The sequence below is a fragment of the Erythrolamprus reginae genome, chromosome 6 (genome assembly GCF_031021105.1).
Source record: "Erythrolamprus reginae isolate rEryReg1 chromosome 6, rEryReg1.hap1, whole genome shotgun sequence".
NCBI lineage: Eukaryota > Metazoa > Chordata > Lepidosauria > Squamata > Dipsadidae > Erythrolamprus > Erythrolamprus reginae.
This window is the reverse complement of record NC_091955.1, coordinates 85648804-85666073: the sequence shown is the minus strand read 5'-3', so window position 1 is coordinate 85666073 and position 17270 is coordinate 85648804. Positions and strand designations below refer to the sequence as shown.

At 43.8% G+C, this 17270-nt stretch overlaps 2 protein-coding genes across 13 annotated transcripts in view; one reads left to right on the top strand and one right to left on the bottom strand.

Annotated features, from left to right (window-relative positions):
• The window catches only part of LOC139169065 (perilipin-3-like), a 46664-nt gene extending 37827 nt beyond the window's left edge, over positions 1–8837 (top strand). For all 4 annotated transcript variants that reach the window (XM_070754865.1, XM_070754867.1, XM_070754864.1 and 1 more), the window contains exon 9: positions 8276–8837. In XM_070754865.1, coding sequence (XP_070610966.1) covers positions 8276–8701 — 426 coding nt within the window. In that variant the 3' untranslated portion in view covers positions 8702–8837. The remainder of the gene's footprint in view (positions 1–8275) is intronic.
• Positions 8838–14635: 5798 nt separating this feature from the next.
• The window catches only part of CALD1 (caldesmon 1), a 242129-nt gene continuing 239494 nt past the window's right edge, over positions 14636–17270 (bottom strand). For 6 of the 9 annotated variants that reach the window (XM_070754281.1, XM_070754282.1, XM_070754286.1 and 3 more), the window contains 2 exons: positions 16562–16595; positions 14636–14882 (listed from right to left, as the gene is read on the bottom strand). In XM_070754281.1, coding sequence (XP_070610382.1) covers positions 14851–14882; positions 16562–16595 — 66 coding nt within the window. In that variant the 3' untranslated portion in view covers positions 14636–14850. The remainder of the gene's footprint in view (positions 14883–16561; positions 16596–17270) is intronic. The other 3 variants (XM_070754287.1, XM_070754284.1, XM_070754289.1) reach the window with 1 other exon arrangement.

The window sequence follows — 17270 nt, the reverse complement described above, 5'->3', positions numbered from 1 at the left end:
ACTTGGAATACTCGCAGGTGGAGCAGCTCGTATCTAGAGGTACTACTGTATTTGACGAGAATATTTCATTCATACAGATCTAGGATGTGTTGTTTGAGTGTTCCCTTTATTTATTTTTTTAGCAGTATAGTTTACTAGAAGTCAAGTGGATTACAGTAATGTATAGGCAGGACTGAGAATCATGTGCAAAAATGCCCACGGCTAAATTTTCCCTCCCTTACTTGCCTCATGTGACCAATCAAATTCAAACACAATGCTTTCAGAAATGTCACTTTATTTATTTAACACATTCCTGCAGCTATTCCTGCATCCATGAAGGAAGCGGGGGGATTAGCAGTGGTGGGTACTGATGATGCAATTTTCAGTGATTCCCTCCCCCGATGTCTCCTGAGAAGGAGCTTCGCCGCTGTGCTTTGGACAAAGAATAAAAAGTCGGTTCTATGACGAGGGCGGGCAGGAGCTCGTAACATTCAGGGGACAAAAATTCAATCTTTATATTGGTTTATCCATCCACAAGAATCTCGGTTTCCCATGTAGCCCCTTGAAAAAATTTATTTGTTTATTTATTTATTCATTCATTTGTCCAATACACAAATACATAGGAAGAAAAATAGACATGTAGGGTAAAAGTGAACTTAGAGGAGAGGATATATGAAAGAAAGAGAATATATATGATAAGTGAGAGAAAGGAAAGACAATTGGACAGGAGACGAAAGGCACCTCTGATATTCTGTACATTTAATGGAACTCCATCACAATTGAGCTATGAACCCCATTACAGGGAGGAAGTACATAGACCGAGGTCAGCATTTCTCTCCTTTCCAGAAGTTCTTTAACTTTGAAAAGTGACCGGTTTTCCATGAGCAAATATATTTCCCTCCATTCGTGGCTGCTTAAAATAGATTTGAGTAATAGCCTCCGCCAAGCAGCTTCTGACATGATGAATTTGTTGACCTATTTGCAATCACAATAGCCAAGGGAGTTATTATCTAAAGTAGAGGAACCTCATGGAAGGACGGAGTCTCATCTGGTTCTGCAGGATCACAGGGAAAGAAGGTGTAACCACCTCCATGTCAGGCCTTGAAATATTCCTTGCAGCCAGCTATTGATCCCATTTATCTACCTTCTTAAAGGAACATTGTTCAGGTCCAGAAACATGGGCTCAGACCTGCTCTTCAGGTCTGTAAAAATCCATAACCTGTGCTCTGGACAGTCTTAAAGAAGGAGATAATTACCATATTTTTCAGACTATAGGAGACACCTTTTTCCTCCCTTAAAGAGGCTGAAAATTTGGGTGCATCTTATACTCTGAATATAGCTTTTTTCCCCCCAAGGATTCCCCCCCCCAAGCGTAACTAGGTGCTAACGATTTTCCCAGCTCTTACCTGGCAGGTTGTTTCATTGTTACTCTCTGCAAAGAATGTTTTCCAAGCCCTAAGTATTTGCAGGTTTTTTTTTCCATTGCTCTATTTGCTCCGAATGTTTCTTTCCAGACCTAACTAGGTGCTGAAGATGTTCCCAGCTCTTACTGGCTTGCAGTAAGTTTTCGGAGAGGGGCAGCATACAAATCCAAATAATAATAAAAAATAAAAATAAATGTTACTCTCTCCAAATAAAGTTTCTTTAAAGCCCTAACTTGGGGATAAAATAATGTGTTGAAGCTGACCAGACTAAGGACGCTAGCCAGATGAACTGAATATCTGGCAAGCAGATTCGCCCCCCCCCTCTTATTTTCCACCCCAAAATCTAAGGTGCATAGAAAACATAGAAAACATAGAAGTCTGACGGCAGAAAAAGACCTCATGGTCCATCTAGTCTGCCCTTATACTATTTTCTGTATTTTATCTTAGGATGGATATATGTTTATCCCAGGCATGTTTAAATTCAGTTACTGTGGATTTATCTACCACGTCTGCTGGAAGTTTGTTCCAAGGATCTACTACTCTTTCAGTGAAATAATATTTTCTCATGTTGCTTTTGATCTTTCCCCCAACTAACTTCAGATTGTGTCCCCTTGTTCTTGTGTTCACTTTCCTATTAAAAACACTTCCCTCCTGGACCTTATTTAACCCTTTAACATATTTAAATGTTTCGATCATGTCCCCCCTTTTCCTTCTGTCCTCCAGACTATACAGATTGAGTTCATTAAGTCTTTCCTGATACATTTTATGCTTAAGACCTTCCACCATTCTTGTAGTCCGTCTTTGGACCCGTTCAATTTTGTCAATATCTTTTTGTAGGTGAGGTCTCCAGAACTGAACACAGTATTCCAAATGTGGTCTCACCAGCATTCTATATAGCGGGATCATAATCTCCCTCTTCCTGCTTGTTATACCTCTAGCTATGCAGCCAAGCATCCTACTTGCTTTCCCTACCGCCTGACTGTACTGTTCACCCATTTTGAGACTGTCAGAAATCACTACCCCTAAATCCTTTTCTTTTGAAGTATTTGCTAACACAGAACTGCCAATACAATACTCAGATTGAGGATTCCTGCATCTTATACTCCGAAAAATACGGCAATGTCTAATAGGACTTGTTCCCTTCTGAATTATTATTTTTTTAGTCAGATAATTTTACTGCCATTATTAATTTGATCGAGTCAGTCAGTTAATGTCATTAACTGAAAAGTTGCAAAAATGGGGAAATCCTGTAATGGTAGGTGGGAAAGACCTTGTGAGATGGAGCAAGAGATACTGCCAATGGAACAGTTATATAAGAAACTAGCTGCAGTCAGTTAGTTTGCAGTTGTTTAAAGCAGAGGTCACCAACCTTGGCAACTTTATGAGGCGTGAACTTCAAATCCCAGAATTCTTCAGTCAGTCATGCTGGCTGAGGAATTCTGGGAGTTGAAGTCCACGCCTCATAAAGTTGCCAAGGTTGGAGACCTCTGCTTTAAAGGATGGGACACGAGTTTCAGAAGAGACTCTCCCTAATTTCTCAGTCTGTGAAGGAGTCAGGGAGAGAATTATACTTTCAGAATTGCAAAATGGTGGTCAGCTACTACACCATTAAGAATCACAAATGGATGAGTTAATTCTCCTTTACTGTAAACTACATTGACAGAACTTTGCACTTCTTAGCACTCAACAAGAATGGTTAAAAAGGGAGGTTCGGTCATAACAGTTTTGTTTTATTTGTTGGAAAGACACAAAAGTGATGTGTTTGTCTTATGCCAGGCAGATCACCTCGTAAGGGAGATAGGCAGCATGAAAATGTAATAGATATACAGTGGTCCCTTGACTTTTGCGGGTCCGACTTTTGCGGAAAGGCTATACCACGGATTTTCAAAAAATATTATTAAAAAAATACTCTGTGGTTTTTTTTAACACCACGGGTTTTCTTGCAGCTGCCCGATGTACAATACTGTGCGTTTTAACTCTCCTCCTCTACCCTCCCCCCTAGCCGTCCTGCTTCTTTAAATAAAAGCTTTGCTTCTGCCCCTGCCTCCCGATCCCTCCCCTTTAATTCTCGGAGCATTGGTACACTCCACTTGAAGCCGAGCCTTACTGGTGCCCGTCGCCGCCGCCACTTCTTCTCCCCCCACCTAAGCTGTCTCCCTTAGTGGTAGCGTCCGACCTCCCAGCTGACTGGCCTGAAATCCCGGCTTCGAGTCCTGGCCTGGATCCCTCTTGGCTTGAGCTTCCCCTTCCCTGACCCTGAGCACCAGTGCTGCCACCGCCACCATGGGAGATGCCGACAACAAGCACAGCAAAGCCCCCAGTTTGCCACCCCATTGCCTCTGCGGGTTCTGGGAGTAAGTAAAACCAGGAATGGAGGAGGGAGGGGAAGGAAGGGAGCATCTCTACTTCGCGGAAATTTGACTTTCACTGGCGGTCTTGGAACGTATTCCCCTGCGAAAGTCAAGGGACCACTGTATATTTGTTTTGAATGCACAAAGCAACAGCCAGTGTCCCAGTGATTTTATTCCCTCCCAAACTGGGACGATTGTACTCCGGAGGCAGAGAAAACTTAAAAAACTAAGGGGAGCAGAAATGGAAGCAGAGAAGGAACGCTCCCTCCCAAGTCCTGCCTAACTGCATCCAAACAGATGGAGTCTCCGTCACTCAGCGAATAATCTTTGAGCAATTCCCTTAAAGCCGATAAATTGCCTGCCTACATTGATTTTATTTGGAATGTTGTGTGAACGATTATTGGCTACTCTTGTTTTACTTTTCCCAATAACTCCCTTTTTGAAAAACATCTAGAGATTTGGCTTCATTTGGTTCAGAAAACGCAGATAAGTGCACTTCTTCCGAAAACCTGCCCCTATGCAAAACTGCATGATTGTACAACGCCCTCTTGTGTTTCCAGAATAATTTCAGTTTTGTTCAGGTAGGAAGATCCGAAGTAGCTTCCTTTCTATTTTTTCTGGAACTGGGCTTAAGAGAAACTCCTTACTAGGAGGGTTAAGGATCCCCAGTTAAACTGAGAGGATTGGGCCTGTCGTCTGTCAGGTTGTAAATATAAAGTAATTATTAGCTAATTGTTAAAGGCATAAGAACTATAGATATTCCTCGACTTAAACGGTAGTGCCATGGTGGCACAGTGGTTAGAATGCAGTGTTGCAGGTTAATTCTGCCTATTGCCAGCTATCACCAGCATTTATTTATTTATTTATTTTATTATTTCGATTTGTATGCCGCCCCTCTCCGAAGACTCGGGGCGGCTCACAACAAGTGTAAAACAAATCATAAATAATTCAATTAATTAAAATATTTAAAGATTTAAAAAACCCCATATACTAACAGACACACACACAGGCATACCATGTATAAATTAAATGTGCCCAGGGGGAGATGTTTAGTTCCCCCATGCCTGACGGCAAAGGTGGGTTTTGAGGAGTTTACGGAAGGCAGGAAGAGTAGGGGCAGTTCTGATCTCCGGGGGGAGTTGGTTCCAGAGAGTCGGTGCCACCACAGAGAAGGCTCTCCCCCTGGGGCCCGCCAACCGACATTGTTTAGTTGACGGGACCCGGAGGAGGCCCACTCTGTGGGACCTAATCGGTCGCTGGGATTCGTGCGGCAGAAGGCGGTCTCGGAGATATTCTGGTCCGATGCCATGAAGGGCTTTAAAGGTCATAACCAACACTTTGAATTGTGACCGGAAACTGATCGGCAGCCAATGCAGACTGCGGAGTGATGGTGAAACATGGGCATACCTGGGTAAGCCCATGACTGCTCTCGCAGCTGCATTCTGCACGATCTGAAGTTTCCGAACACTTTTCAAAGGTAGCCCCATGTAGAGAGCGTTACAGTAGTCAAACCTTGAGGTGATGAGGGCATGAGTGACTGTGAGCAATGAGTCCCGGTCCAGATAGGGCCGCAACTGGTGCACCAGGCGAACCTGGGCAAACGCCCCCCTCGCCACAGCTGAGAGATGGTTTTCTAATGTGAGCTGTGGATCGAGGAGGACGCCCAAGTTGCGGACCCTCTCTGAGGGGGTCAGTAATTCCCCCCCCCAGGGTAATGGACGGACAGATGGAATTGTCCTTGGGAGGCAGAACCCACAGCCACTCCGTCTTATCCGGGTTGAGTTTGAGTCTGTTGACACCCATCCAGGCCCCAACAGCCTCCAGGCACCGGCGCATCACTTCCACCGCTTCGTTGACTGGGCATACAAATCTAATAAATAATAAATAATAATAATAATTTGATCCTCACCGGCTCAAGGTTGACTCAGCGTTCCATCCTTCCGAGGTTGGTAAAATGAGAACCCCAATTATTGGGGGCAATATGTTGACTCTGTAAACTGCTTAGAGATGATGGTAAAACACTACGAAGCAGTATACAGTGTTCCCTCGATTTTCGCGGGTTCGAACTTCGCGAAAAGTCTATACCACGGTTTTTCAAAAATATTAATTAAAAAATACTTTGCGGGTTTTTTCCCTATACCATGTTTTTTTCTCCACCCGATGACATCATATGTCATCGCCAAACTTTCATCTGCTTTTAATAAATATTTTTTTAAATAAACTTTAAGAAATAAACATGGTGAGTAATAATCTAAATGGTTGCTAAGGTAATGGAAAATTACAATTTAGGGGTTTAAAGTGTTACGGGAAGGTTTTTGATACTGTTCATAGCCAAAAATAGTGTATTTACTTCCGCATCTCTACTTCGCGAAAATTCGACTTTGGCGGGTGGTCTCGGAACGCATCCCCCGCGAAAAGTGAGGGAACACTGTATAAGTGCTATTGCTATTGCTAATGCTACAATCACAATTGGACCCGATTTTCAATCACAAAAGCAAAACAGTCATTAAGTAAATCACCATCATATTACTGGTCCTGAATTTATTATTTTTTACTGCAGTGAATAAGCAAATACAGCTTCCCCTACTGATTTTACACGTTGGAAGCCGCTACAATCTTCCCTCTTCATGATTATGTAATTAAAGGATGCTGCAACCCTTACAAATAGTGGTAGTTTGTTACCAAGTGCCCAGCTCATGATCACATGACCACAGATAGCAGTGTGACGGTCATAACCTCAAGTACTGACGATAAGTCACTTTTTTCCAGCGTTGTGGTAACTTTGAGCTGTTGTTAAATAAATGGTCATAAGCTGAGGACTACCTGTAGTGAAAACAACAACAACAATAAGTCACATTGAAATCTATCTTTCAACAAAGGCCGTAGCTCAGTGATAAAAACACCTGTTTTGTCCAGATTAGTTAGATTCATGTCTGACATTTTGGAAAATCTTTAACCCTGATGTTCTGTTCGAGTCTATTTCACCCGAAACGAAATTTGAGACTCTGTAAAAAAGTTTCCCTGCATATCTGAAACTTGAAATTACATGACTTTGTCTCATTTGAGGGATTCTTTCTATAGGTTTTTTTTTGTTGTTGTTCAGTTTTTGCTGCGCATAATCACTAACACTTGTTCCCGGGTCTATTTGACCTGGACTAAAAAAAAAATGTTGATTTTAGCTACTGTGTTTTTTTGAATACCTATTGCATTAGTATATGTGAACATGCTTGATCGTAAACAAATGAAAAATGAAATTAAAAATTAATTTTTATTTTTTCAGAAAAAGGTAATTATAAACATGTACTGTTTCGGGTCTATTTGACCTGAAGAGTTTTACAGGTCTGAAACTTGTGATTAAAGAGCAGCTAAGAAAACCCAAAGATGATGGAACAGTGGTTGAACTTACTATAAGACAGTGATGGCGAACCTATGGCATGGGTGCCACAGGCGGCACATGGAGCCATATCTGCTGGCACGCGAGCCGTTGCCCTAACTCAGCTTCAACGTTCCTGTGTGTGCTGACCAGCTGATTTTTGGCTCACACAGAGGCTCTGGAAGGGTGCTTTTGGCTTCCAGAGAGCCTCCGGGGGGGTGGGGGAGAGTGTTTTTACCCTCCCCCAGGTCCAGGGAAGCACAAACCTACTGGGCCCACCAGAAGTTGGGAAACAGACCATTTCTATTTATTTATTTATTTTATTTTTATAATTTATTTATTATTTGGATTTGTATGCCGCCCCTCTCCGAAGACTCGGGGCGGCTCACAACAAGTGTAAAACAAATCATAAATAATTCAATTAATTAAAATATTTAAAGATTTTAAAAAACCCATATACTAACAGACACACACACAGGCATACCATGTATAAATTAAATGTGCCCAGGGGGAGATGTTTAGTTCCCCCATGCCTGACGGCAAAGGTGGGTTTTGAGGAGTTTACGGAAGGCAGGAAGAGTAGGGGCAGTTCTGATCTCTGGGGGGAGTTGGTTCCAGAGAGTCGGTGCCGCCACAGAGAAGGCTCTCCCCCTGGGGCCCGCCAACCGACATTGTTTAGTTGACGGGACCCGGAGGAGGCCCACTCTGTGGGACCTAATCGGTCGCTGGGATTCATGCGGCAGAAGGCGGTCTAGGAGATATTCTGGTCCGATGCCATGAAGGGCTTTAAAGGTCATAACCAACACTTTGAATTGTGACCGGAAACTGATCGGCAGCCAATGCAGACTGCGGAGTGATGGTGAAACATGGGCATACCTGGGTAAGCCCATGACTGCTCTCGCAGCTGCATTCTGCACGATCTGAAGTTTCCGAAGTTTCTAGCTACCAGAGGGCCTCTGGTGGCCAGGCGAAGCTGTTTTTGCCCTCCCCAGGCATTGAATTATGAGCGTGGGCACTCGCTCATGTGCAATAGTGCACATCCATGCTCCTTTGGCACTCGAGGAAAAAAAGGTTCGCCATCACTGCTATAAGACATTTCCAATTCTAATAATCCCCGGTATATGTTTTTGTTTTCCCCCACCCTCCAGGAATGGAAAGGTTGGCTAATAGCCTTGTACTACACCGTAACACTTCCCCTGAGGACTGTCTACCTGATCCTCATCTTTACCATTGAAGAACTGTCCGCCAAATTTAACGAGAGCGTTCCCCAAGCTTGTTACATCCTCGACGACCTCAAGTTGGTCCTGTCTACTCTCACTTGCCTTCAGGAACTCTGCTGGAAAATCTTTGCCCGCGTCTGGGAAAAAATGTCCGAGGAGGAAAACCTCAACACCCTCTTGAACTATATCGTGCAAACGCTTCCCTTCTGCTTCTTTGCAAACCACTGCAAATGTAGGACCTCCATCAATAGCACGGCGAAAGCTTTGAAGGCCATTCAGAGGGTGCAGGCTTCGAAGGACAGTCTCCTAGGACTGGAGGGGAGCGGGGTCTCTTCAACACTTTCGGCCACTTGAATCCTGCCTCTGGTCGCCCATGGTGGTTGTGGGGGGGAAAGTGAGATGCAGGGGTTTGGACATATGAAGGGGTTGGCTCTTAACTGAAATCCCAGGGCAACTGCAAGCTTACAATAAAATAGGAAATTGACTATCAGACACGTTTGGGTGTGTTTTTCTTCTCCGCCATCTCTGCATCCAATATAGTGGTACCTCTTCTTAAGAACTTAATTTTTTTCCATGACCAGGTTCTTAAGTAGAAAAGTTTGTAAGTAGAAGCAATTTTTCCCATGGGAATCAATGTAAAAGCAAATAATGCGTGCAAATCCATTAGGAAAGAAATAAAAGCTTGGAATTTGGGTGGAAGGAGGAGGAAGAAGAGGAAGAGGACAGTCGCTGCTGAAGGAGGAAGGTGAGGTGAGGGGAATCAAAAAAATCCAAAACTTTAAGGCTTAAAATAAAAGAGGGACTCTGAGGCAGTGAGGAGGAGCAAGCACCCCCCATACACCCGGGGTGAAGCTGCCTCCCATACACTGGTTGCTGCTGCTGCTACCTGCTTCCTCTTCCTTCCCATGCTGAAGGGCTCCCCTCTCCTCTCGCTTGCTCGCTTTGTAGCCGGCACCTTTCCTTCGCTGTGGTGACTCCTCATCTGCCCAGAGCATTTCTTCTATGACATGTGGACTTCAACTCCCAGAATTCTTGAGCTAACATGATTGGCTCAGTTATTCTGGGAGTTGAAGTCCACAAGTCATAGACAAGCCAGCTTTGCCTACCCCTGCTGTAGGGCAATGAAGGTAAACCTTTTTTTGGCTTGGGTGCCAAAAGGGTGCACGCATGTGCGGTAGCACATGCCTATACCCATAATGCAATGGCCATCCTGTGCACACACGCACATAACCCCTTGTACTGCCTCCCTGTACATGCATGCATGCATGCACGCACATACACACACGCATCTGGTAGGCTCATTGGGCTGTTTTCCACTGTCCCCAGGGTTCAGGAGAGCCTCCTGAAGCCTAGGGATGGCGAAAACAGCCAAATGGGCCAAATGGAAGTTTGGAAACAAACCTCTGTTTGGCTTGTTGGGCTATTGTTTGCTGCCCTAGGCTACAGGAGACTTTCCTGAAGCCTAGAGAGATCGAAAACAGCCAAAAAGGCCAAGAATCAGTTGGCCAGCACATGCATGCACGCTGGAGCTGACATAGGGCAACATGGAGCCATATCTGCTGGCCCTAGCTCAGCTACAATGTGCATGTGTGTGCTGGCCATCTGGTTTTTGGCACACACATAGGCTCTGGGAGGGCATTTTTGGCTTCCAGAGAGCCTCCAGGGAGATCGGGGAGAGTGTTTTCACCCTCCTCTGACTCCAGGGAAGCCTTTGGAGCCTGGGGAGGGTGAAACACGAGCCTACTAGGCCCACTAGAAGTTGGGAAACAGGCCGTTTCCAGCCTCCAGAGGGCTTCCAACAGGGTGGGGGAAGCTGTTTTTGCCCTCCCCAGGTATTTAATTATGGGTGTGGGCATTCACACATGTGCAATAGCATGCGTGTGTGCTCCCTTTTGGCACCCGAGGGGAAAAAAAGGTTCGCCATCACTGCTATAGGTACTGCAGTTCTCGACTTACAACCACAATTGAGCCCCAAAATTTCAGTTTTGCCCCATTGGACGATCTTCCTTGCTATAATTATTGAAGTGAATCATTCAGACATTAAGCAACCTGGCTCTCCCCATTGTCTTTGCTCGAATACAAAGGGAATGAAGAGTACAAAGTAACTGCACATAAGTGGTTGTTTTGTCAGAAAGAATAACACAAGATGCTATTTCGACATAAAGGCGATATCATGAGCCCAATGCCATTCAAAAGACCGGGCTGAGAAAGAAAACAGATCCATCCATCTGGCAGACAAACTCCATTTATTGTGAATTACAAATTCAGCATTACTGGTTTATGGTAGCTATTCAGTTGTAAGGATTCCAAAGGGTATTTTAAAAACAGACAAACAGCCATACCACAAATAGACCCAAGACTTTGTCTTGTATGAATCTGATCCCACCTGTAAGCTCCAGTGAAATTAATTGTGTAAACTTGATGATTCACAAAAGCAATGGAGCTTGGATACCGCTACTCCATCTTAAACCCCTTTTAAAAAAAAACTATAAAGGACAAACAGTTGTAATAAAAATGTCAACCTGTATACAGAAATTAACCATTCTCAAGCTATGGAGTGGGCTATAAATTTTAAATAAAGCTCACTTCACCCCTACGTATGGTGTAAAAAAAAATACAAACCGATCATCATGTGATTTGTAAATTCAAACTTAGTAGTTTACTATATACAGGTCAAATAATATTGGTGTTAAAGTAAAGACTCGGGGTGGAGTGACTGAGACCCAATAGATCGGAGGTCTACAACCTTGGCAACTTTAAGACTTGTGGACTTCAATTCCCAGCTTTGCTGGATGAGGAATTCTGGAAGTTTATTCATTTATTTATTGGATTTGTATGCCGCCCCTCTCTGGAGACTCGGGGGGGGCTAACAGCAATAATAAAACAGCATATAATAATAATCCAATACTAAAAAGAGTTAAAAACCCATTATTATAAAAACCAAACATACATACAGACATACCATGCATAAAATTGTAAAGGCCTAGGGGGGAAAGAGTATCTGAATTCCCCCATGCCTGGCGGCAGAGGTGAGTTTTAAGCAGCTTACAAAAGGCAAGGAGGGTGGGGGCAATTCTAATCTCTGGGGGGAGTTGGTTCCAGAGGGCCGGGGCTGCCACAGAGAAGGCTCTTCCCCTGGGTCCCACCAAGCGACATTGTTTAGTTGACGGGACCCGGAGAAGACCCACTCTGTGGGACCTAACTGGTCGCTGGGATTCGTGCAGCAGAAGGCGGTCCCTGAGATAATCTGGCCCGGTGCCATGAAGGGCTTTATAGGTCATAACCAACACTTTGAATTGTGACCGGAAACTGATCGGCAACCAATGCAGACTGCGGAGTGTTGGGGTGACATGGGCATATTTAGGGAAGCCCATGATTGCTCTCGCAGCTGCATTCTGCACGATCTGAAGTTTCCGAACACTTTTCAAAGGTAGCCCCATGTAGAGAGCGTTACAGTAGTCGCGCCTCGAGGTGATGAGGGCATGAGTGACTGTGAGCAGTGACTCCCGGTCCAAATAGGATCGCAACTGGTGCACCAGTTGAAGTCCACAAGTCTTAAAGTTGCCAAGGTTGGAGACCCCGCAGTAGATAATTCTCTCTGGGTTCGAATGAAGCCTTCTTCCTCATTACCTGGAATTCAGCAAGCGCTTGTTCTCCAGGACCAAAGATATCTACCTTTGGATTTCTTGAGGAAGGAGGGAGAAGTTTGAAGAGCATCAAGTAGTCCTTCCCAACTTGACATTTTCCAGATGTGTTGAGATTATAACTCCTCAGACTCTCAATGCACCTGGAAGGTACCAGCTGGGCTACAGGAAATGATCCTGGACTCTCCTTGCGTAGTGCACCTAGGACAGAGAGCAAGGGTGTAATGCTCCCAGTTCGCTCGGGCCTATTGGTCGCCGGAGAGCCAATTGCAAAGACAGCGTGAGGCTCCGCCCAACTGCCTGGACACTGCCATTTGGGTTCTTTAAATACATTCTGCGCACGCACAAAACACTTTGTATATGGGCAGAGTGTAAAATAACTCAAATGGCGGTATCCGGGCAGGTGGGCGGAGCCTCACGCTGCCTTCGCGACCGGCTCTCCGACAACCAACAGGTATGAGTAAACCAGGAGCATTTTACCTCTCACCAAGGGCTCCAATACTTATGAATGTGCACTGAATTGTATGGCAATAGGAAGGACGGTGTCCTTTTCGTTTTCTAAAGCGAGAACATGAGAAGTGTATACAGACCTGATACAAAGCAAAATCGGTGTGCAATAGGTGGAAAGAAGGATTACCAACAGCGTGCATGCATGTATTTCTTGTGTGGTAATTATGGTAGTTCTATATAAATTAGCGATATTGTTTTATTACACGTGACCTATGACCTAAAACTTTTATTTCCTCCCTCTTTAAAACTATAATTTTAATCGCTCATCTTATTATTATTATTATTTTTAAAAAAGATCTAATACTGTATTTCTCTTGCCATGTCCCTAATGGCAATTATGGAATATTAATATAAAAAGGTGTGTATTTTTTTATTTTTTTAAAAAAAGTTGTGATATTGGCTAGTTATGTAAGTTTATAGCTAAATGAAGTAAATAAGTATTAAAAGCTTTCTATTATTAGTAGTGCCTTATACATAACATTTAGGAAAGCGAAATGTATATGTTCTAAAACTGTTAACTAGGGTTTTTTTAAAAAAAAAATACAAACAAAAAAAGAGAAACTTTTATCAGTACCACTGCTGATTGCAATTGTCCAAATTCAGGGTATTAACTATAACAGTGTTTCCCAACCTTGGCAACTAGAAGATATTTGGACTTCAACTCCCAGAATTCCCCAGCCAGCAAATGCTGGCTGGGGAATTCTGGGAGTTGAAGTCCAGATATCTTCTAGTTGCCAAGGTTGAGAAACACTGAACTATAACTTACCAAAGGAAGTGGGGGGATGCTACTTTAAAACTATGAAAACTGTACTGATGGTGCTAATTCGTCATGGACTACTTACGAAAGGAAATGGCCCACTTAGCATGTTTCTCCCATGCCTTACTCTAAAGTGCTGAAAGGGGGAGGGGCAATGGGGCTCATGGAATGTTCCCATTCGCTCGTGTCTGACAGTTGTCAGACAGCCATTCGCGAAGGGAACGTGAGGCTCCGCCCACTTGCCCGGATGCCGCTGGCCGCCCAGGAGATGGCACTCCGCACCTCCTTCGAGATGTTCACGCCATCAGGCAGCTGAGGAGGAGGAGGACGGGAAGCAACAGGGCTGAAGGGCGCTGCCGGCAGAGAGGGAAGCACTCCGGCCCAGCCCCACCAACCCTCCACACTGCACACCCTCCGTCCCGTTCACCGCCTCCTTGATGATCTGCGTGAGGGTAAATGAACCCAAATGGTGGTGTCCGGGCGGGTGGGCGGAGCCTCATGCTCCCTTTGCGACCGGCTCTCCAACAACTGACCAGGAGCATTTCACCCCTGGGCTCATCCCACTTAGGTACAGGAAGAATATAGGTATAACCTCATGCGTTGCATCTCTTCTACTTTCCTTTTATGGAAAGCAAGACTCCTTTGCTCTGCATGTCACCTTACAGGTGGAGAAGGTGTCCTCCACTTACAGGTGTGACCCACGCAAAAATGTAAGTGGTGAATGAGGCACTCCAGCAGCGACTCACATGGCAATCTGTGACATGATGTCGGGAGAGCAAAGGGGGAGAAGACCATGGCTCCATCAAAGGCGGTGGACCACCAAAGATGGTGAACTTATCATAAAGTGTTCTGTAGACCACGGTAGGCTCCGGGAATTATATCAAACCTTTCTACACTCAAGTCACCAATAAGTGAAGAGTAGTAAAGAAGTTGTCGACTCTGCCTTGATTCTTGAGGACCCACTATCAGATGCTTTGCTTGTGAATGGACCAGCCTGTGTCCCTCTTATCCTGGCCCTGTGTTTGCCTCAACTATTTGGGATAGGACCGGGGGTGGGCTGCTGCCTGGATGGGGGGGGAAAGGGGGACACAGTAGGGTAGCAAAAATGGAGCTCTACCCCAGAGCACCCAATTTGCACTGAAAGATGTTGAAAGAAAATGCAGGGCGCCCTGCATAAGCCACGCCCACAGTGTGGCAGTAAAAATTTTGGTAGCCCTTCACTGGATAGGACCCACGCATGGAAGGTATTGCATAGCAGATGTCCCTCTCTTCCTGTCTGGATCAAAAAGTTTGTTAAGACTTCGTCAGTAGAAGCGTCTCTCTCTTTCACAGCATTTTTCTCTTGTTTTGAGGAATAAGGCTCTCGTTCCAAGGCACTACTATTAAGACAAACGTTTTAAGACTGAATATTAAATACAGTGCTAATATACATGGTTTCCTTAAAAACTGGGATAATGAAGCCAACCCCGCCCGCCCTCCCAAGTAAACCAACAAAAAACAAACATAAATATATATAAAAAGAAAAGGACAAATTTAGCACTTCTGGGTTTTTTTGAAAAACCGAGTTGGTCCAGCATAACCGGTGGCGTCCTTTAAGGCTCCTTTTCAAATTGTCTCAAACCTGCTGAAAGAAAAAAGAAAGAAAGTGGTGGGATTGCTGCGAATCACCAGAAATGCCAACGTTTGGAGCTTCGCTGGAAAATCCCTACTTGTCCAAGGACTTGCTAATTGAGGTTGCAATGCTAAGATCAAATTTTAAGGACTATAGCAGCTTTCTTTCTTGCTCATTCCCCCAACCTAGAAGAGATTTCCAATTGATTCAACCTTAAATCACTTAAAAGAATATCCGACTGATTGTTTACTTTCAAAACACAAATAATAATGGTATGTTTGTATGTATGTTTGGTTTTATAATAAGGGTTTTTTTTAGTTGTTTACTATTGGATTGTTACATGCTGTTTTTTATCACTGTTGTTAGTCTGCGGAGAGGGGCGGCATACAAATCCAATAAAGAAATAAAATTAAAAAAAATAAAAATAATAATAATTATAATAATCATAATTTATCAGATTTGTATGCCGCCCCTCTCCGAAGACTCGGGGCGGCTCACAACAATAACAAAAACAATATACTAGTAATACAAATCTAATATTTTTTTTAAAGTATATATAAAACCCCAACAATTAAAACCATACAACACATGCATACCAAACATAAAATATAAAAGCCTGGGGGAGGTGTCTCAGTTCCCCCATGCCTGGCGATATAGGTGGGTCTTGAGTTATTTGCAAAAGACAAGGAGGGTGGGGGCCATTCTAATCTCCGGGGGGAGTTGATTCCAGAGGGCCAGGGCTACCACAGAGAAGGCTCTTCCCCAGGGGCCCACCAAATGACATTGTTTTGTCGACGGGACCCGGAGAAGGCCAGCTCTGTGGGACCTAATCGGCTGCTGGGATTTGTGTGGTAGAAGGCGATTCCGGAGGTATAGGTCCCTATTTTAATGGGTCCCTGCTTTTTTACTGCTCCCAGCTCAAATTTTACCTCCTTGTTCAGGTGGGAATGCAGAGGGATGCAGTGGCCTAAAGGTGGCGCTCTCGACCCACAATCTGTGAGTTTGATCCTAGGTAGAGGCAGATGTTTCTCTTTCTGGGCACACTGAGAATATATCCACTGAACAAAGCTCTGAATTGGTGACAGGAAGGGCATCTGGACAGTAAACTCTCTGCTAGCTCCACCCATTTGCCCAGACTCCACCCCACAAGGGATTATGGGGTCGATAAAAAATGATGATGGTTCACGTGGGAATGCAATATTTCAAACTTCACGAATAGCCTATACCACGGTTTTTCAAAAAATATAAATTAAATAATACTTGGCGGGTTTTTTTCTATACCACGGTTTTTCCCGCCCGATGGTGTCATACATCATTGCCAAACTAATAATTTTTGCAAATGAATAACAAAAAAAAATAATTATTGTTAATAAATAATTATGTTTATAAATATTAGGATCACTAAGTGTCTTATTCAATGGTGAGTATCAGTAATAATGGTGAGTAAATGGTTGCTAAGGGAATAGGAAATGGTAATTTAGGGGTTTAAAGTGTTAAGGGATGGCTTGTGATACTGTCCATAGCCAAAAATGGTGTATTTACTTCTGCATCTCTACTTCGCGGAAATTCAACTTTCGCGGGTGGTCTCGGAACGCATCCCTGCGAAAATCGAGGGAACACTGTATTATTCTAAAACTAAGGCTTAGGTCCCTTGCCTGGTCCCAAACACTGAAATGCTCACTTTTGCTTACCATTGGTCTCTAACTTCCTTCCTGCTGCTGTGACCTGATTCAAAAAGAGGGAGAGAGAGAGAGAGAGAGAAGTAAAAAAAAAAAGTTACAAAAACATAGACTGTCCCAAAGATGCTTTTTCAAGAGGTAACTGGACTTTTTGGGTTTTCTTTGAAGACGTTCGCTTCTCATCCATGAAGCTTCTTCAGCTCTGACTGGATGATGGAGAAATGGAAGGATTTATATTCTTTGCAGACAGCTGTACTTTTGCACTCTTTTACCTTTTGCAACCTTCCGACAAGCAAAATCCATGGGGTAAGCGAGATTCACTTAACAACCATGTTACTTACTTAACAATTGCAACGATTCACTTAACAAATGTGGCAGGAAAAGTCGTAAAGTCGGACAAAACTCACTTTAAAAAATTCTCACTTAACAACATAAATGCTGTAGTCATAGGTTGAGGACTACCTGTGTTAGGATAACAATTAAGGTTTTAATGGCTGTAGGTTGATTATCAATCTTTGCCAAAGAATGTGGAATGCCTGTCTTGGTAAATATTGATTATACAACCTACTTATTTACTCAGCTTAATGAAAAAATTATTTACTCAGCTCTCTGTTTATCTAAGTTAATTAAACTGTTTGTCTAGGGCTGGGATAGGCAAAGTTGGCTCTTCTATGACATGTGGACTTCAACTTCCAGAATTCCTGAGCTAGAATGATTGGCT